Source organism: Agelaius phoeniceus, chromosome 5, assembly GCF_051311805.1.
Source record: "Agelaius phoeniceus isolate bAgePho1 chromosome 5, bAgePho1.hap1, whole genome shotgun sequence".
Lineage (NCBI taxonomy): Eukaryota > Metazoa > Chordata > Aves > Passeriformes > Icteridae > Agelaius > Agelaius phoeniceus.
Window position 1 is genome coordinate 2574922 of NC_135269.1, and position 21562 is coordinate 2596483.

General features: G+C 40.2%; 1 protein-coding gene across 1 annotated transcript in view; it reads right to left on the reverse strand.

The window, feature by feature from the left end:
- PIK3C2G (phosphatidylinositol-4-phosphate 3-kinase catalytic subunit type 2 gamma) overlaps nucleotides 1-21562 on the reverse strand; it is a 202528-nt gene that overhangs the window by 27805 nt on the left and 153161 nt on the right. The window contains exons 26-29 of the mRNA XM_077178127.1: nucleotides 19397-19589; nucleotides 18605-18726; nucleotides 13824-13932; nucleotides 4751-4823 (exon numbers count right to left, since the gene is read on the reverse strand). Of these exons, the coding sequence (XP_077034242.1) occupies nucleotides 4751-4823; nucleotides 13824-13932; nucleotides 18605-18726; nucleotides 19397-19589 (497 nt within the window). The remainder of the gene's footprint in view (nucleotides 1-4750; nucleotides 4824-13823; nucleotides 13933-18604; nucleotides 18727-19396; nucleotides 19590-21562) is intronic.

The window sequence follows — 21562 nt, forward strand, 5'->3', positions numbered from 1 at the left end:
CTGCATGGGCTAAAGCTGGAATGGGACAATGAACTGCAAGATGCAAATGGAGCAGAACTGATCCCAGGGAGAGACCCCGTGCCCGGCCGTGCATTTTGGGACCATTTTGGTTCATCTTGGGTGCAGCCCTATGCTCTTTGTGCTACCCAAGGTGGATCCATGGAGGAGATCCTTTGAATAAATCCCTGCTTTATTCTCTAACTCTTTCTATTCACTGATCGAGGTCAGCCTTCACAGAGCATCATGGGCACTCCCTGTCTCACTCCTGCCCTCTCCTCCCCATGTGCCCCAGAGCTCTCACAGCCAGGGTGGTGGGAGCCAGAAATCCAGTTTCTTCTTCTCAGCCTCTCCTCTGTTGCTCAGCAGAGGAGGAGACACAGGGACTGTTATAATGGACAAGCCACGTTGGGTGTATTTTTTCTGAAGAAACCAAATGTGTAACCTCTGGAGCAAACAGAGCCTAAAATAACTGCTCAGCAGACACAGTGACAGTGGGGCCATGTACTGCTGACAGCCAGAGAGGCAGTGTAATTGCCATTTATCCTGAGGAAGGGAGTTCAAATGAATTAGAAATAATACAGTGTGTACATGCAACTGCCATAATACAATTGTACCAACGCTTCTGAGTTTATGATGCTTGGAGTGGAATTTCAGAATATGAATCTATCTCCAATTTCTCCCCTTTAGAGACTACAGAAATACATTTTTAATCACATCCTAACTAGAGAAGGGCCTGAAAGACTCCTGAAAAATTGAAATCTCAGGAAGAAATCACTAAGCTGGGACTCAGAAGAGTGTGTAGCAGTTCTTCATTTGTTATTCTCCCTTATGAACCTTGACAAATCACTTGGCAAGACTGTGCCTTATTTCATTTCTTGTGTTATGAAAATAGGAACAGGGAGGGACAAGGGATGAAAACTCCAGACAATGCTGAGTCTTTTCCAGGTTAAGAGGAAGCCCATAAACTTCAATTCCTTTTTTTTTTTTTCATGTAAAGCCACTTTACCATATTTTTTTCTTAAGCCGTGAGTCCTTTTGCCTTGAATTTGCAAGAGGAAATGTAGAATTCAGGTTACAGCCTCCTAAGTCCCTGACTTCACACAATCAACCCTAAAAACACCAACTGGCTCAGGGCTTCAGTCCTCCAAGCCAGCCAGAGGTGCTCATGGGTGAATGTGATTAACCAGGAAGGCAACTTGTGGCAAAAGCTTTACATCAACAGTGAGCAACTTCAGAAGATCAAAACACTGTGGGACATGAGCAAGAGAGCATTTTTCTCCTCAGGGACTATTCATGAGGACTGTGGCTCTGCATGGAGGGGAATGCCACATTACAATGTCCCTGGATGTCCCTTTACAAGGACACAGAACCTGTTCCCCGAGGCCAGAGGCTCATACAAACACAGGGAGCACTAATTAAACATGCCAGAACTGGGGCTGGGCTGTACAGTGTTACAGCCCAGAGCAGAACCAAAACTGTCTGAATGATTAATATTTTCAGGAGATACAAACTCAAGACAAGAAAAAGAAACAAGTTGGATATTAAATTGTTTTTGGTAGATTTTTCTTTCTTCCTTCCTTTTTTTATAAAAGTCTGATTGTGAAATCATTCCTGTTATCTGCTCTTACGGCCTTGTAGTGAGCTTGGTATAATGAAATGCTGACAATGTTCAGGATAATTCAGAATTCACCCCACTGGGAATACCGATTCAGAATTCATGTCAAGTAAATTTAACACTGATTTCTAATCTCTCTATTGCTGGGAGCAGAGTACAAATTCATAAATTTTAATTTTTATTTTACCTTAGTAAGTGTAATTACCTACAACATTTATAAATTATAGCAGTGTAAGAGAAACATGCTGTTTTGATCAAAATTCATAACCTGATCCTATTGGGCATTAATCTTATTTCATATTGATCCTAACCAAGAGAGAGATGATTTCTTTTGCTTGAGAGAGAAGCTACCAGACCCATGGAAAGCTACAGCCTATATTAAACGTGAGTTATTTTTCAAAAGAGACAAATATTAAGACCCCTATAACCTCAGAAAGCAATGAAATTTGTGGGGGAAAAAAAATCTATGCTTTTATTTATGGCAACCACCTCTTTCCTGCAGGCTCGGTGAATTTAATTCCTCCCCAGACTGACTATGGCATTACTGCAGAGTCTACCTCCAAATCAAGAGGGTTTCTGGGCACCCTCAGCCAGAAAGAACCTCTGGGGCCACTTTGCTCCTCCCAGCAATTCCTTGTTTGCTACCTGGCACCTTGGCATGACCAGACACCTCCTCCTGCCTTAGCTGGACCTGTGTCTCCTCTGGATGCCACCAGTGTGCAGAATGCCATGGAACAAAGATTTCAGTGAGCTCTCTAGGGTGTGGCAGTAGCCTGACTCCAAAGGTGAGGTGAAGAATAGAGAAAAATAAAAATAGAAATATATGTGTTTCAGTAGATTTCTTAGGTGGGTAATCAGCACATGCATGGCAGGTCTTCCACAATTCACCAAAAATGGTGCAGTACTCAGAGCAACCCAGCCCATGATTCCTGTTCTCTGTTTTTACCACGTCTAAACTCATTGCTTGGACCTCATGTACACTGCTGGTTTATTAGTAAATGATAGTGATCAGTTTTCTAGGACAAAGAGAGCTGCTTTTGTTTGTGTTTGGGTTTTGTTTGCTTACCCTTGTTAAACAAAGGTTTTGCCCTAAGTCTAGAAGGGAAGTATCCAAACTTTAAAAGGCAGAGTTCTTGAACAGGATTGGATTCTTGAAAAATCCAATCCCTCAGTAACATCACTGCTGGAGGCCAGAGACCCACTCATCTTCCCCAGCCATGCTGTGACCCTCACCAGGAGTAACTACAAAGTGAGGAACAGATGGGGTTACCTGACACACAGCTCTCACCAAACACCCACTAAACACATTCTTGCCTCTGTTTCTTCATTCTCTTCCTTGATTTTTTTGCCACTGACAACAATAATAGATGGCTCATCTGTGGCATTTTTGGGGTCCTCCGTGGCAGGAAGGAAACGATGAATCTGACTCCATGTTCTTAGAAGGCTAATTTATTATTTTATGTTACTATATTATAATAAAGAATGCTATACTAAATTATACTAAAGAATAGAGAAAGGATACTTACAGAAGGCTTAACAAGATACTAATTAAAAACTCCTGACTCTCTCCAGAGCCTCGACACAACTGGACCGTAATTGACCAATAAGTAAAAACAATTCACATGTTGGATAAACAATCTCCAACCACATTCTAAAGCAGCAGAACACAGGAGAAGCAAATGAGATTTTGTTTTCCTTTTTCTCTGAGGCTTCTCAGCTTCCCCAGAGAAGAAATCCTGGCAAAGGGATTTTTCCAGAAAATATGACAGTGGCAGCTCATCCTTCAGACTACACTGGCTCAGGTCACTGCTGTAGGAATTATGATGTTGCAAGTTATTTCTCAATTTTATTACAGATTCAGTTCGTGATTTTGCATAAAACTTTTACACCCAGATTCTCTGTAAGAATTAGGCAGCTGAATATTAGTGACATATCAAAATTATTCTGGGGTTTTAACTGCCTTGTGCCTGAGCTCCCTCTGACATCTGTAACTTTGCTTAAAGACACCTACAGAGAGATGCATCCCATGGACCCAGATTACATGTTCCTAACACCTAGGACATCTTTGCATTATCTCCCTGATCCTTTGTAAAAGTTAGAGCAACCATTAGTAATTTTCAATAGTCATAATGGGTTTAATATGATAATGGCATGCCCTAATCAAATAAACTCCACACAGGGGGAATCTTCCAAAGGCTGAGAAGCCAGAATGGGATTTATTTTGTTCTGATGGATTAAAAAAAACTGGTCCCAGCAAAAGAGATAATGAAACCTCTGTCTGCAGAGGGATTAAATTAACTTAATGGACATGCAAACTAAATATGCAGAGATACAATCCCTTCTGAAATGTGGAAAACTGATGATCTTGGAAACCATCCTATCACTTGGAGCACATAACAAACAGCTGAATTGTTGTGGTGCAGAGTGCAGCTGCAGACTCCTTTATGAGGTTTTATTTTGCCTAAAAACTGAGTACAGAAGATTATTATCAGTGCAGAACTAAGGCAGTGGAAGACAATAAACATTCAGAGTTTACTTTTTATGGTTTATGCTTTGGCTCTTAATGCTGTAATGTCAGAAATTAGATTAAATTAGGGGCTGGACAGAAGAGGAAAATGGGTTAAGTATTTAGATAGGCTAAGGGAACTGTGCAGCATCTCATTTAGCTAGAAGTGAATTACCACAGTCATTAATAATGTATGCCTAAGCATTAACATAATGTTCTGTTATTTACTTGCTCCACTCATTGTGAAAATTACTTTAGAAGTCACCCCTGATTTTCTTCGCTTGTGCAAGCACACATTGTGCTTTGTCATGACTCACATCCTTTCCTCCAAAATCTTTGAATATTTTGTTTTGTAAAACAAGAAACTTGCCACAATTTGTGTAAATGAACTTTTGCTTTGTATATAAGCATGTTTATTCAAAAAGAAATGAAGCAAGGCTGAAAGGAATTTGAGAAAGAGAAAGAAATCTACAGGTGACGTCAGTAACACATTTTCAAAGACTTTGAGAAATCGGGAATTACATCCTAAAAAAACCCCAAACCATCTAAACACTTTGGACTCACCTTTGCATAAAACTATCAAAGATTATAATTTCTTAGAAAAGAAATAAGATTGGTAATCCACATACCTAAGGTCAGAGATGATTGTTCTGCCAAGGTATTTTTGGACCAGCTGAGGAAGAAGCTGAGTACAAGCTCATTCTGAAAGAGAACACAAACACTATAGGTAATCTCATATGTTGCACTCTGTTCCTTGTATCATTCCCCCCAGAAGCTTGCTGGTAATTTTTAATGCACATATTAGAGTTAGCAATAAAAGGCAGCTTTTCCCTTTTGATCATGAGCTAGGAATCCAGGAGTGACTTCTGCTGTGGCACTGGGAGGATGATGATGGTGTCCTTTAGCACTCTCAGGGATGCTGCTTTGGTGCCTACCTGGCCCCTTTCTGTCAGCACACTTCAGAGCTGTGGGGCCACAGATTTGTGTATGTACAAATCACAAACAGGACAGGACTGCTGGGAATGTGCCCTGAGCTGTTTTATTTTCCAGCATCAGCCTCATTACATGGTTATGGCAATGGGAAGATGCCAGCAGCTCACATCCCAGGCAGCAGACGAGGAACTTAATGTTACAACTTATAAAGTAAGTTTTTTGACTAATCACACAAAGCAAGAGCACATTGACAGTAGTTCCATCCAACCACTATAAGCACAGGTACCTTTGGTTAAAACAATGGTTGCTTATTTCAAATACAATACCTGCTTGTAAGCCTTAGAACACAATGCACAGAGCTCCATTATTAAGCTTAGAATTTCCTAATATCTTGCTAGATAAACTTTTCTGTAGCTTAGGGAGTTATTCTAGACAAGTGTTCACTATTCTAGACCATTGTTCTATTTGTCCTTACTTTTCTACTTCTTACATAATTTTTCTGCTGACCTATCTCATGGCTGCTGCTTAGCTCTAATCACAGTTCTGCTGTCTCTGAGGCCTGCCTTTTGCAGCTTTCCCAAAACCCTCTGATGTTGGATTCCCATGCTGTGGGGCCATAGATCTGTGCTTGTGCTCCATCTCCAGTAGCTCAAGATTTGTCTGAGCAGCTGCAGATGCTGTGACAGAGCAGCCCCTGTGTGAAACAAAGGCAGGAGAGCATCTCCACTCTGGGCTGTGCACTAAGCAGGGAACTTGCCCTTGGCACGGGACTGACCCCAAGTAACTGACCTCGCGTGTGCCTCCCTGAGGCTCAGATATTGTGCAAACCTCCCTCCCACAGCAGCTTAATGGACACTTGTGCTGAAAAGCTCCATACACAGTTAAATCCTACCAGAAACCCACAGGGAGTGAAAGGCAGGATCGTATTTCACCCTCCTGTTTAAAAGAGTAATCCACCTTATGTACTGCTATAACTTTTATTTTTATGTACTGACCTGTGCTGCTCTAGTGAACATATATAACAGGTAGTTACCTTCAGCTGGAGAGAATTAAAACAATAAAGCAAATCCCCAGATTTCAGTATTTTGCAAGGTAATAAAAACGTGAATTCTTAAATGGACTCTTATGACTCTGAATCAAAGCTGGACAGTAATTGCATTTTATTGGCTTTTCATAAAGCCATATTTCAGAATGGCCATTCTTTAAGAGGGTTAGAATTGTTACATTCATGCTGATGTTACATGGACTGACACTGTAATGAATGGGTAGGACAAGAGACTTTTCAGATTCCAGCATTAAAATGTCACCATTGTTTTTTTCCAGTCAGTGGAAAATAATGTGTCTCTTATCAGCAAGATGTACTTCAAGTAGTATTTGTGTTCCTTCAATTTGACAAGATGTAGCATAACTCGTGTAAGGAAAAAAGAAAAGGAACGGGGTAGTGACAAAAGCAGCTAGTGAGGAGTTAACATGTGGTTACAGCAGACACAGGAACAGATGTGTATGCTCAGCGGAGAGATAAGATTTAGAAATCTGGGTTTATTTTCACAGTTGCCTTTCATTTTTCACTCTACTGTTTGGAGTTTTTCCTCCCACATTGATATTTTCTTTAAAACAAAAATCAGGGGGAAAAAAAAAGACAAAAAGAAAGAAAACTCAACATAATTGTTTTCCTTGAATTGAATGACAGATCCTTAAGTTATTAGCAGTGGACTGCCAATACACCTGTCTGTACTGAGCACGAGTAATTATTCTCCCATCTGATGAAGACAGCTGACAGGGGTAAGCCCATACACCTGCCACAGCTTCCAGCAGCTTTAAACAGCAGAGTTATTCCCCAGGGGACCTTCACTTGCTGTTTCAGCACAAGTCCCAAGTGTAGGAAATCTCCAGGGTTGAGAGTGTATTTTTGGCAGCCCAGCCTTTATTTGACAGCCTGAAAATAAGCAAACTCAAGTGGCCCTATGACTTCAAAGATCTTGAGAGAAGTAGGCAGGAGGTGGAAATAAAGATACACAAACTGACTTGAAAGAGAAATAAAAAATTCCACTCTGAGCAGCATGATGTTTTTTCTGCTTCCTCTCCACCTACTCTTTCTGCAATAAATAGAAATGCAAGACAAATAATACAAAGCAAGATGTTTGTAAATAGGACGTGCAGAGATTGCTTCAGGCAAAAATTCCAAAATCTCATTCTAATGGAGAGAAGGCTGAAAAAAAAAGGACATTTGGTTTAAGTACAGGAGTGTGGTGTTGTGAGGTCCCCAGGATGAGGTGAGATGAGAATTTGACTCCAGGTTCTCAGAAGGCTGATTATTATATTATATTATATTATATTATATTATATTATATTATAGTATAGTATAGTATAGTATAGTATAGTATAGTATATACTTAAACTATACTTAAGAAAGAGAGAGGATACATCAGAAGGCCAGAAAAGAATGAATAATAAAAACCCATGACTGACCAGAGTCCTTACACAGCTGGACTGGGATTGGTCATTAAGTTAAAACGATTCACATGGAACCAATGAAAGAATCACCTACCACATTCCAAAGCAGTAAAACACAAGGAGAAGCAATCAGATAATTATTATTTACATTTCTCTCGGAGGCTTCTCAATTTCCCATAGAAGAAATCCTGGCAAAGGGATTTTTCAGAAAATATGACAGTGACACGAGGGTGGAAATGTGCAGAACTTACAACAGGCATGGACAGGACTGGCATGCACCCTGTGGGCCCATCATACTCAAAAGAAGCCTGAGGGGAAGCAGCAAGGCTGATGTTGGCAGAAGGAATGCAAAACCTGAATGGAGCAGATCGTGTGGCAGGAGCAGATGCAGAAGGCTGTCCAGGGCAAGGTGCTTCAGAAGCACTGGGGGTGTCTCCTGGCTGTTTGTGCAGAGAAGCATTGTGCACACTGTTATTTAAAAGACAGCAATTTCCCCCTGACCTGTGCTAATCTGCCTGCTGCAGGACTCCACTTAGATTTCCACCAGAAAATGGGTGCCTTATCGAGCTCCCCCTTTTCCAGCAGACCTCCAAAAATCATACTGAACTTCCAGGTGATTCCTGAATCTGTGAGACCTCCAACAGCTGGACCCCAGCAAATGTGACTGGAGCACAGAATTAAGCCAAGCACACTGCTAAACAAAAGCAGATCTAGCAGAGCTTTGAACACTTGTATGAGCTGTTTGAAGGTGCAGAGTCCATTTCTAACCCAGCAGTTTTTGTTACATGGAAGTGACAGTGGGTGGCAATCTCAGAGACCCCATGATGGCCTTGGCAGAAAGAAAGACACTGAGGATGACCAAAGCATTCCCTCACCCTCTTCCCCCTTGGAACTCTTACCTTTAAATCAGCAAATGGAAATTTCCTAAAATATTGCACACTTACGAAGTCCTCCTATCATTTGCCCAAACATTCTTACCTAATAAGACAATAATCTTCAACAGGTAATTCTGATTTTTTGCAGGTCCCTCAGCACATTATCCCAAACAGGAGCAGAGTGGTCTGTGTGGTCAGTCTGGCTAGAACTCACAGACCTTTTTTCAGCCATTTAACTCAAAAGGCACAAACTCCACCTTTACTTGCACTAGGACCCAACTGAAATAAAATATTTCAGTGGCTTTGGGGGGCTGGCACAGCCCTGCACTGCTGCAGCATGATAGAATTTGTCTGTTGCTCTCCATCAGACACTAACCAGAAAATCACTTTGCAGTTTGTGAAACACAGCCAGGTTTCAAGGCAGATTTAATTTCAATAGAAAGAAAAGCAGCCTCCCCTCTGCTTCCAGCTTTCTTTTCAGCTGTGCTGGAGTAGATTTGGGGTCAGAGAACACCCATGCTCCTTTTATACTGTCACAGGATGGAGAATCAGCAGGAAAGAAAGCAACCAGAAAAAGCTGACCTTGGTGCAGCTGTTATAACTTCAGGAAAGGACAGGGGAAGAGAGAGGACTTTGAACCCTCCCCATTTTGGCTCTGCTGGGTGCCCTGCCACAGGAACAGAGGAGTGGTGAAGTTTAAGGGACCCACACACCCTGGGAGCACTTTGTTCCCCCTCTTTATGTACCCCCCTACAGGCATGTGGGAGCTTTTTCTTCATCTCTGCAAATCACAAGGAGCACCAGTGAATAAAATAGAAATGAAATATGGGAAGCTCTTATCAAATTGATTACTTTTACAGTGTAAAACATCATTCACCCTAGAACAATGCTGTGGGCCTGGTTTTTACTGTGTGCTGGAAAATGAGTGAACATAATTTACAATCATTCCCATTTACATCCTCTTTAAAGTCCTTTTACAAAGCCTGTAAGTCACTATAAAGCTGTTTACAGAGCCTATCCACAGCTGAAACAACACCACTGTTTGCTTACCTGCCTGCACAAGGTTTATCTTCACCTCCAAAGTCCTCTGTTAATTTGAATACTTAGAAAATCTTTCTAGACTCAAACTCCAAAAGAATTTATTTTTTTTTACTGACTAACCTACTGTGCACCTGCACTCACTATTGTGTTTGACACTGGGGCAAAAACCAGACTCAATTAATGGAGTCTTACCTTGATTTTGTGTCCCCAGGCAGTGCACAACCCTCCTATGATACAGCCATAAAAGGAGGAGCCACCAGGGCAGCCCTAATTTATGTGATGAGATTTGGGCTGCAGTTACCATCCAGCCCATCCCTCAGCTGGAATTGAGTGAAACAGAAAAATACAACAATGGTCAGCAGCTGTCTTTTATCACAGACTTTATGCTTTAAGAACACATTTTTGTCCTCTTCCATGTTATCAACTCTCAGTTCAGTATTTCTTGGTGCTTCACCTCTTATTGGTGATATCACTTGGTTGTTTTACCATTTAATGGAGCAAAACTCAAGGATTCTGAAGATTGTTAAGAATTTTGTCCTGCAGATCTAAAAAACTCGGGTATTTCAGTGCATGCAGGTGATGAGTCAGTCAGCAGTGGTGCAGCTGGCCCAAAACTAAACGTTATTTTGCTGTGATCAGAACTACTGACTCTGGTTTGGGACAAGTAGAATGAAATTTAAAAAATATAAAATAAAAAGGTGCAGAAACCTGTTTTTCATCCTGTCCTAATTGACTCAGTTTGACAATGAAGGCTCATCAATTTCTGCATGTTAGTGATTGATGCAATGAATACAGCTTGCTCATGAACACAGTCTGGTGAGGGAGTTATTTATAACACTGCTAACCTGAATCTAAAAAAGGACTCCTATTCTAGGCAATTCTTCAACAAAAGTAACTAAGTGAGGCTTATGCTTAAAGTAAACCATAGACTTAAAAAAAAAACCCCTTGAACAGGGATGGACACGAGCACATTTAAGATTTAAACTGGTCCAAGAACAAATATTCCACCAACTAGTGTTTCTGCATTTACTGGATCTGGCACTAAAATTCAGAGATAGAGGAAGAAAAAGTTTCTATTTATTAAAGAAGGGTTTGAAGAAACATTTAATTCCATTTGAGCTCCAGTGCAAATAAGAAGGCAGCTGTTTTCCACCTCTCCTCCTTCATTCCAACCATTTAGCAGAAAAGGTCAGTGACATTCTGACTTACTCTCAATTATAATAAAATTTTCATAATCAGAACTTAGTGTAGACTAAAAACGCTTGCACTTAAGGCATGACTGAGGAAGGAATTTGGATGTAATCTGATTCTTTCTTCATTTCCAGGATTTATAATTACTTGATTGGTAGAACCAAGCATGTGTTCAGTCCTGTGTGGACTGGACTAAATTCTTCAGAGCAGAAAATGGAGCCTAGTCATTTAGGTTAATGTGTTTACAGAGATTACAAGTGTTACAAGGGTATTTTATAATGAAATAAAAGCTCTTCTCCCTATCTCAGACAATACTGCAGCCCACTCTACAGCTACAATAAATTACATCTACAATTCAGCATAAATGACTGTAGAAAGAAAGTAAAAGGACTCCTGTTCTACAGGCAACTGATCTTCCTAGATCTTCACAAATTTATGAGTTAATTATTTATTCCTACATAGTTTTACTATTTCATAGGAATGACAGTTTGATAATGCTTGAAAACTGACAACTCACTCAATGGTTTCAGCCAGGCTCCTTAACATTTTGAGAAAAAGGACAAATTTGACTGCAAAGTTGTCATAGGCATAGAAAGGGACAAAATAATTGTATTTATTTTTACCAAGAAAGCCTCCTAGGCTTGGAGGCTCTGGCTAAAGCAAAGATAACACCATGATATTTTCAAAAGAGTCATACCAAAGTGAAAAGTAAAGGAAAAGGTAATACAAAGGAAATTACCCACCAACTGCTCTCCTTGTTCTAAGTGGGTCAGAACACGTCAGTATTTTCTAAATTTCTCCCACCTCCCAGCAGGAGAAGCATATTGAGGTAAAAATAACGATTCAATGTTTATGGAGTATCAATAACTTGAAAGGTTATCATCCAGAATTGCAGGTTAGCTGCATGGGGGTGAGCAAGATGATTTCCTACATGCAGCAGCACTTTAGGATGGGAACAATCTGCTCATTCCTCTGCTCCTTATCCCTTGCCCTCCAAGTCCAGCACAGCCCTCACAGGTACAAAATTGCTTTCTTCTCCTCGTGGTTCAGCCCTCCAGGCTGTACCAGCCTGGAAAATTCCTTACTCTCAACAGTTCTTAAAGGTTTCATTTTAAAAGCAGAATCAATACATGGTGATAGTCATAAATAGATACATAAATAAATCTTATTCTTGATTAATGTAATGCATTACTAAGCAGCTTTGTGTTTGTGGTGCATGTTTTTCTCAGGAAACCTTGTGTTAATTAATGTCATCACTGGGTGAGGTGCTCAGATGAGCTACAACACAGCTTCCTAAAAAAGTTTCAAGTTCTGGATCTTACTAAGTAAAACATTTACTTTTAAGTGATGCAGCCAAGTTTTTCATACTGGCACATCTAAGATGATGACATTGACTTCCCCAAAAGCTTTTCCTTAAAACCAGTTTTATTTTGTGGCTCAGAACCACAGCAGTGCCTGTTCCTGAGCATATCTGCCCAGAGTTACCTCCAACACCTCAGCCATGGTTGGGAGGATGTCCCAGCTCCAGGGCTGGGAGGATGTCCCAGCTCCAGGGCTGTGTGCTGCAAACGCACAAAGGGAGCAGGAGGGACACTGGGAAGGACACTGGGGTTTTCTGAGGAGGAGGCCAGGCAGCCTGCTCTGCCTGAGCACCACCCCAAGGATCAGGAGGCACAGCAGAGCTTCTGTGCACCACTGGGAAATGCTTTTATGACTATCCCAGGGCTTTCAGCAGCCTAATTTTTCAGCTGTAGATTAGGCTTCTGCACAGCAGTGCTTGGCCCAAATTGAAAATCCCTGTACCTCCCAGCAGTCCAGAGCACAGCAGAAGACACTGAGCTCTTCATTTCTGGGTCACAGGCTTAGATCAGCTTTTCCTCAGCTGTGACTGAGGGCACTGATGTGAAATAAACCCATCGCCCTAACATGGGGGTCAGAAAGGAACCATGGAATCCTCAGGCTTGGAAGAGACCTTTGGAGATCATCCAGGCCAACCCTGCTGCCACAACAGGGTCACCCAGGGCAGGTGACACAGGAATGTGTCCAGGTTGGTTGGGAATGTCTCCAGGGATAGAAACTCCATGACCTCCTGGGCAGCTGCTCCAGGGCTCTGCCACCCTCAGTGTAAAAAAGTCCTTCCTCATGCTGAGGTGAAATTTCTTGTATTTTACTTGCACAATAATCTGCCCAAACATGAGCAGATTATTTGGCAGTGTCAGTCAAAGGAGCCAAGCACCCAAGTCATCTGTTCTTACCAAATTACGTGTAATTAGTGAGTCAAAAAGATTTTTATCCTCTTTGGAAATCTCAATTTCAACTCAGGGCTCAGAATCTATATTCATATTAATAAGAAAACTTCTGCTTGTTTGGCATATGGACAATTTCCTCTTTAATCTCCATTACAAAGTCACAGCTGGGAAAGTTATATAGTTAGGCAGGAAACTTTTTTTTTCTCCCCTCCTGCAAGATGTTGGAGATTTTGGAGATCAAACATCCTGTCATATCCTCTTTTGGCTGTCCTTGCTATGAAACCCAAGCAGCCCCAGTTTGTGCTGTGGCCCTGAGGTGCACAAGGCTTTGTGCTGGCCCAGACAATGAGAAGTCAATGTTTGTTACCATTTTGGCTCTCCATTTTTAAGCAGGAGGATAACCACAAGCCTCAGAAAACAATAATGAATAAAAAATGAGAAAACACCAGTTTTAATGGACTCAATGCATCATTCTGATGTTATTGAAACATTCTGGGTTAGTTCTTATGTTTAGAAAACTTTCTTCTACCCGTTAAATACATTTTGAAAAAGGTATTTCTGGGCTGCAAGAATGGAACTTTTCATTTAACAACTGTCAAAATCAGACTTTTCAATATTTCAAAGCTTACTTCTTTTTTTAGATGTTACATTTCTCAGAACCTACTCCTTACTGTCAAAAATTCAGTGAATCACTACTTTTCGATGGCAGCAAAGGAAGCAAAGTTTTTTTTTCTGAAAAATGCCCTGCCAAGTCTAATAAACTATTTCTCAGTCCTACTTGTCTTTGTCTTAAGTTTTGATGAATGCTGCAATGGCTCCATCCCAAAAATGTATCATTAGAAGATGTGTCACTTACGTAGTTTTTTTTTTTTAAACAGGCAATGGAAAATTTCCTGAATCTTTTGGTGAAATGCTACTAGAAATCATGTGCAAATAAAAGAAATACTGGAAATGCTCACATTAGCCAGTTTCCTGGAGCCACTTAATAGCTGCTTCAGATAGAGATTCAAATCCTTCACTCTCTTATGTTCAAGATCCGGAAAAGGTAAATGCCATGGGTGGGGAAACCTGCAAAAGAAGAATATTTATGAGCAGAACTCTTGCACTCTGTATTTGCTGAAAATATTTCCAGCTGTACTTAACAGAAGAAAGCCAAGATTTCCTAAGAGGTTTTGCAGGTAAGGGAAGAAATGCTTACAGGGTCATATTACAGTGATTCACTTTCTTCTAATAATTTGCTGCTAAATGGTCTCATACTGAAGCACTTTTTCTCTCTAAATAATTAATTTAAAAGTAAGTAAATAAATAAACAAATCCTACAATACACTTTGCCTTTTATGGTCTCTAAATAGCTCTGAATAACTGGCCCTTTATGATCCCAAGAAAACACTGCCTTTTTGCACAACAGATCTCTGATCTCAGCCCAGAGTTGACATATCCTTACCACAGAACATTGAGCACCAAAGCCTTACAGCAACAATGTGACATTTGATGAATATATCATTGCTAGCATTTTTTTACTTCAGCTATTTAGAGTGTAGATAAGGTTTTCAGAGTAGGCCCCTGATCCCATATCTAATTTCAGGTACTAGCATAATAAAAATAATCTATGAAAACAAACGATCATCACACTAACAAAATCAATCCCAGCAAAAACCAATAACAATAAAAATAGCAAAAGTAATGTTCTTGCTGAATTTTTATTAAGATGAATTTAATTTTGGGTTAGTAAATAAATTACACATGCATAAAATGGCCTTGTGTCAATTTTCAAATACTTTGGTGGTTGAAAATGTCAAAACCTCCCATTTTTTTACTTGAATCATCTTTGCATTTTAGAGACAATGCATATTGGATCAGGCAAAAGGTTAGAGTTTTAACAACACACATAATCAATTTGTATTAACCTTGCCCTGACAAAGGGTATTTATCTCCCAGGCTGAAGGAGCATTAGAAAAGCTATCTGTGTTAAATTGCACTTAATGGGCTTGGTGATACAGATTGCTAATAGCAGGATTCATAATTAACATTATGCTTTATGTCCTCTAATGTATGAGGCAGAGAAAGGTAGAAGTTTTCACCTGGTTGTATTTCATGTCCCACCACCACCACTGTAAATAGTCAAGGGTGCCTTGCTTACAAAACTCGTTCTTTTCTGCTGATGCCTTGTGAAGACTGAGCTAGAAGAGGCTGGGCAGGGCTAAGGAATAAAGCAGGGATTTATTCAAAGGATCTCCTCAATGGATCCACCTTGGGCAGCACAAGAGCCCAGCCAGGCCTGCACCCAAGATGAACCAAAATGGCCCCAAAATGCACCAGCGCTCCCAGGGCCTCTCACTGTGATCAGTTCTGCTCCATTTGCATCTTGCAGTTCATTGTCCCATTCCAGCTTTAGCCTATGCAGTCCCACCCTGCTTGTTTTTCTCTCTCCAGCCCACGGTGTTTGTGCTCTTGGGCCTGAGATTTGGATCATTTGTCCTTGGTGCCCAGCTGGAGAAGGAATTGTTTTGTCTCCCTGCTCTGTGCTGAGCTCACCATCCGCTCATATGAAGCCCAGTCCCACACACTAAAGCAGCACAGAATCTGAAAAATATAAAAGCTAAACCTGAGGCATCACTGCTGTGAGCTTTTTTTTATCCAAGAGATCTCAACATATGTCTGAAGGGTTCAGACAAAGGATCTGTCTGGTTTGTGGTACACTTGGCTAGCCTTTAGGAAGGCAGCTGCAAAATCCTATAGAGAAAACTCAGCTCTGGTGTGATTTAGTCTGGGATTAAACCAGAGAGGGAGCAGGATGACGTCAGCATGCTGCATGTATGGATGAACTTCTGCTGGTCCTTGCCTATGGCCCTGGAAGATCAGGGTTCACTTAGGGGCTGCACAGATGGGTAGCAAGAGGACACTCTTCCCTCAAAATCACAGTGACAGGACACACAATGAGGAGGGAAAAGTGACACGACCCTGGCTCATGACACATGTGAACAGCACAGATAAAAATAGAGCCCAGGTCATCTGGCACACAGAGGCTTCTTTCAAGGGCTGGGAGAGGAGAACAGTTTGGAAGCAGCTTAAAATGAATCAGTCTGTGTAACACAAAGAGAGGGCTCTGGCTGGAGAGTGCAGACCCTCAGAAGATGCACGCAGAGCACAGTGGCCAAACAGAGGACAGAGAAACTGCAGATTGATGGCCCCAGTGACTGCTGGAGTGAAGGACAATGTGAACCTTGTGGTGGCACTGAACCCTTCTTTTAAAGCCCTGCTTGCCTTTGCTGGATCATGGCTGTGCTGTAAGTGGCCTTGCCCTTGAGAGTGCACTTGTGTTAGAAAAGGTGAACTTTCTAACCTGATACTTGGCATCTTCTTTAAATGGATCAGAAAAATATAAACTTGCACCATGTGCAAATGTCCTACACAGAACATTGCATTTCCTACTTGTCTGAACAGTGTTCTGTGTATCAGTTATGTCACCTACAGGTTTTGTTGGGTGAAAAGATTGTTGGCACTTTACAAAACAATAATTAAACACAATTAATACCCTCAAAAAAATCAAAAGAGAAGGATGGTGCTAGAGTGCAAGGGCAGCTGTGTTTCTAACTTTTAAATGTGGGCTGAATGAATACATGTCAATAGCAAAATTTCAGATTCTGGGAACTCTGAGCTTTTGCCATGTGTTTCTTACAATACACTCAGTATTTAGCACTCGTATGAAGCACTCTCATATTTCGTTGTTTTCTCCTAATGAGCCATGAATATGTACAATTCCATAGAATCATTACAAAGCAGAAACCAAGTCCTTTCTGTTAGCAGTTCCAATTAATATTCTAGCAATATTAAACATTTAAATTTTTTAATCAGACACTTTTAAACTGATTTTGTGATTACATTGTGGAACAAGGCTTTTTCCTTCCTTTGAAGCATCTGGCATCAGCCAGAGCTGGAGCTTTGTAACACACAGGCAGACTAATGGTCTGATATGGAATGGCAGTTTCAGTAATAACTTCCTATAAAGAAATAATTAGGTTTTTATTATTAGAATAAAATCTGGGATACATGAAAAACCTCCAATTAATGAAGTTCTGTTAGAACACAACACAAAATTATACCATTAAAAAACATGCCTATCAAAAACCACCATAAAATGAATTGTTTTAACACAATCTTATGGAAAGATCCTGCAGTGACAGGATACTGCTGGGACTGAATTATGGCAATAAAGCACTGGAGCTCCTAGAGACAGCCTCAGTATATGTAGATTTACCCTCAGTGAGTTCTGAAGTGCTCTTTAGCTGTGAAAATGTTGCAAAGGATTTTATCAGAGGTAGATTTATCTGAGAAATGACTAGTACTATTTTTGAAATTCACTACAGGGTTTCTGAGGTTTATGTGTTTCTGAAGAGAAATGTATTTTCTTTTCAAAGGGCTCTGCTCACCACAGGAAAAATTCATAAACAGGTCCTTGTTAAATATTTTATTTTACAACCCAATAGTTAGCCTGCAATATCTCCAAATCAAAACCATGATTCAAACAATTTTTTTCAGTATTTGTTTAGTGAAATTTCAATTCTCACCAGCTGCTGCAAACCAGTTCATGTGAGAAAGCCATAATGAATCAAATTGGAGTCAATAAAATCCCCTCAGGCAGGAGACAGATTCTCTAGAATTAACTAACCTTAAGCCATTTTTTCAGAATGCTTCTCAGGAGCTCAAGGGAATATCAGCTTTGGATCTGAAATTCATGGACTTTAAGTTCAAACCATGTTTGTGGCTATTTACTTCATGTCAAATCCAAAGACCTTTCTCTTTTTCAAGCCTATCACTTAAATCTCAGCTTGGTTTAAGTAAGCTGCTGGTATTTTAGGCCAGATTTATGATGTTTTTTTGTAGATTGAGCTTGAAGAAGGGCTTGTACCAGGTGAGTCAGAAAGATTATCTAAGAGAGGACTACTTTGTACTCACTGGTGTATGCAGTACAAGGTATATCATATATGTAGGAAAAACCACTTGTATTTCTAAAGCCATGGACAATCATTACATAAGATAAAGCTGGTTTATGTAAGACAGAAATAAACCATGGGACTCACTACCCCAGGAAACTGTAAAGAAATAACTTTCAGAAAATGAAAAGCAGGAAAGGACATGCACATGGATAGAAAGTAATATTCAGAATTATTGCAACTAATGACAGCAGATTTTTCAAAGGATGTTAAACTGAATTATGTGAGGCACAAAGTGTTGGGCTTGGGGGCAGGACAGTACATAAAATTATTGTGTATTTCTCAGCTGGGGGAATGTGTACCATGTTGTAAAAATGTTCATCATGGCACTAGAGTCAGAGATTTCTGTTCTGACCCACTGTGAACATTCCTACATTACTTTGACATATGGATCTTGCCATAAGTTTTGATAAACAAAATGAAGAAAGTAAAAAACTATTAGAGGTGCCCTTAATTAACTCAACACCACTTACCCTTTAATTTCATGAGTAGTTTTTTTCAGGCCCAAGCTGTTCCCCTTTTCTCCTCCCATTAAAAAAAGGAACAATAAAATATAAAACTTAGACTGCCACAATGGCCTGTGATTCAGTTTCTTCTGGGGCTGAATAGGAGGCTTGATAGAATATGTCTCTCTGCCTTTGTGTTTCTAAAAATACATCTGCTGTGAATATTCTCACAGATTTATCTGAGCACAGAAGAGAGAACCACTTAACAGCAGAATAACATTGACTATTATGCTGCCTTACTCTGGGAGGGCATGAGATGGGAATTGCTTCTGGAGGTGGCTGTGAAGTTTTGAGAACTGCTGGAATGATTTTTCCACGAAGGTGACCACGTTGCAGGTCTGCACCACCTGGATGAGGTAAACCTGTGTTGGGGGAAAAAGAGAGACAGAGCAGAGAAATGATCAAAGAAATAAATTAAGGTGACCACGTTGCAGGTCTGCACCACCTGGATGAGGTAAACCTGTGTTAGGGGAAAAAGAGAGACAGAGCAGAGAAATGATCAAAGATACAAATTAAAAAAAAAAAGTACAAGAAAACATATAGGGTGATTTCAACAAAGCAAAACCTTCCTTTAATGTACTGCCACGTGCCAGAGAATTCAGTTTGTAATTCATAGTCCTTGCTGCACAGGAAGAGAAACTTGCCTGGGTAGCATACAAGTCAAACACTGAAAGATCACTGCAGTGTGTGAAAACTAATAGTGCACCATTAAAGCATCATATAACAGCCTCCAATTTCTATTAGGCTTCCTAATTTTGTGCCATGCTTTCCTTCTGGATGCTTTAATTAGCTCTTGATTTATTTTTCACTATAGGGAATGAACTGTTCTCCTTAATGGCTCCCTGCAAATATCTGTCTGCCTGGTGCTTTTGCTCTCTGGTAGCTCACTGCTTATGGCACCACTATTCATCCCATGATGGTTTTAATGGAGCACAAGCACATCTCTATAAAGGAGGAGGGAGAGTGCATGAGTTCTTAAAAGTGTCATTAAAGATCAGGCAAATGAGGGCAAGCATAGAAGATAATACATACAGGGTCAGGCTTTCTGCTGAATCCCAGAATGGTGGCCCTTGCAATTGACCTCTCTGTGTCCAGCATCATCCATTCCTGGGGGACACTCTCTGGAGCTGGAGGCTTTGCAGAGCTCCCCACTGACATCTGCATGAGCGTGTGGATCAAGTTGTTGAGTTTAACAGGAAAGCACTCCAAACTTTCCTTTATTTTCCTGAAAAATGAACAAACAGAAGAGGTGCTATTCATGCCTTTTTCTTTTTCCACTCCATGACCCCTCTTTTTACGGATCCAAGTCCAAAAAATCCCAGATTCTAAAGCCTACCTTACATACCCCCCACACACCAGTCACTGCTATTTGCACTGCAGCACATCCAGCCCCTGAGCTCTACTGCTTAAAGGAGTGCTCTTGCCACAACCTGCCTCAAGGCTTAGCTTGGAGCAGCTATTCCTCATGAGCTGGACTTCTTTCAGACATCAGAACATTTCCAAGTGTGTTCTGAGGAGTCCCAGGGTTGAACAGCACGTGTTCATTTTGCTTCCAGGAGAGGAGGCACTAGTTTTGATTATATTTATTTTTGGTTACACTAACCTCACATGGGCTTACACGTGTTTGAGCAAGGCTCTTGGATTCAATTTGTGATTTAGCTGAGCATGATGTGTTGCTAAATCCTCTACCTAGCTCTTAAAAGCTCTATCCCTGTGGAACTGCTTAAGATGAATTTAAAAGAAAAAAAAAGAGAAATTTTCTCCTGGTATCTCACTCCATCTCATCCCTGTGCAAGGGGAGCCAGAAAACTGTTTTGATTGCCTTGAGTTTTGAGATCTTTCATCAGAAAAGACACAATAGATTAAAAAAAACCCTAGATAAACATGAAGATATATACTGCAAATGTGAGATTGAACTCGACTTGAGAAATAACAACCCAAGATAATCAAAGGTCTTTGAAGAGTGAGATGCAGTACTCTTTAGAAACACTTCTCTCTTGAATTCGATTGCTGATTGAATTTTAAGACCTATTAACTTCTGATGGTAATGTTTTTTTGTTTCCCTGCTTAGTTCTACAGCTCTCTGAAGGTATCCTATATCTGTTCTGATTTTATAGAACAACAACCCATTAATTTCAAAATGTATGGCAGCAAGCCTTCTACCAAATTGTCAGGGGTTTGCTGTGTTTTTTTCTCTTTTCTTTCTTTCTCCAGGTTTTGGATTATATCTAACAAGGTTACAAGGGCTGACAACATCCTTAACCACCTTCATCATGCCTTGTCCAAAGCTGAGCAAATGCTCCACCTGTCATTTCAGATTAGATTTCTATTCATGGGTTTCTGTGAGAGGGTTGGAATGTGTAGTGCAATCATTTGAAATCAAGTCCATTCATTGCATTAGCCTAATTTCCATTATCTCAGATGCTCTGGCTAAAGTTTGCAGCTTCACAGACTAAACCAAACCAGAAAGAATAAGGAATATTCTACCTATAGGTATCTCCCCAGCTCACCTCCCTGAAATTCAGATTTTATTCAAAACAGGGTGTGAATTTATCATACACCAATTAGGGATAGTAAACTGGGGAAAGATGTATGTTCCTCTTAATGTAATACAAGGAAAGGTACCTCAGAATTGATTTGGTTAATTACCTTAATTATTAATTATGTTCTTCAGAAACAGACACAAACTATTTAATGAATTAAACAAATTAACACACTGAGTAAAACAAGAAAACAAATCTCATTTCAAAATATTAGTACAGAATCAATTCAGTGATGATTAACCAGGCTGCATCAGGGGTGAACTCTTCCTTTTTAACTCCTATGTGTTTAATTTGATGTGTAGCTTAAACACTTCCTAAATCACTGAGACATTAGGTTATAGAGTCTGTAACTGGCCATATTATGGCACAGCAGTTAGGGAATTTGCCACATTAGTATAAAAGGCACAATAACTTTGCAGCTAAACACACTGCATTTTAATTTACATAAAACAGGCCTCAGCTTGTAAATTACTAGTAATTCAGACATCATCACTACATATCAGACTACCACTATTCCTTTCATGGGGCCATTAGGCTTCTAAAATACTTATAAAACCCTGATTGCTAACCACATCCTTTAGATCTAAAACAGAGCCTTGTGTTGTCATCACTGCAGATTTTCCCTCTGAGTTATTTAAAATTATTACGTCTAAAA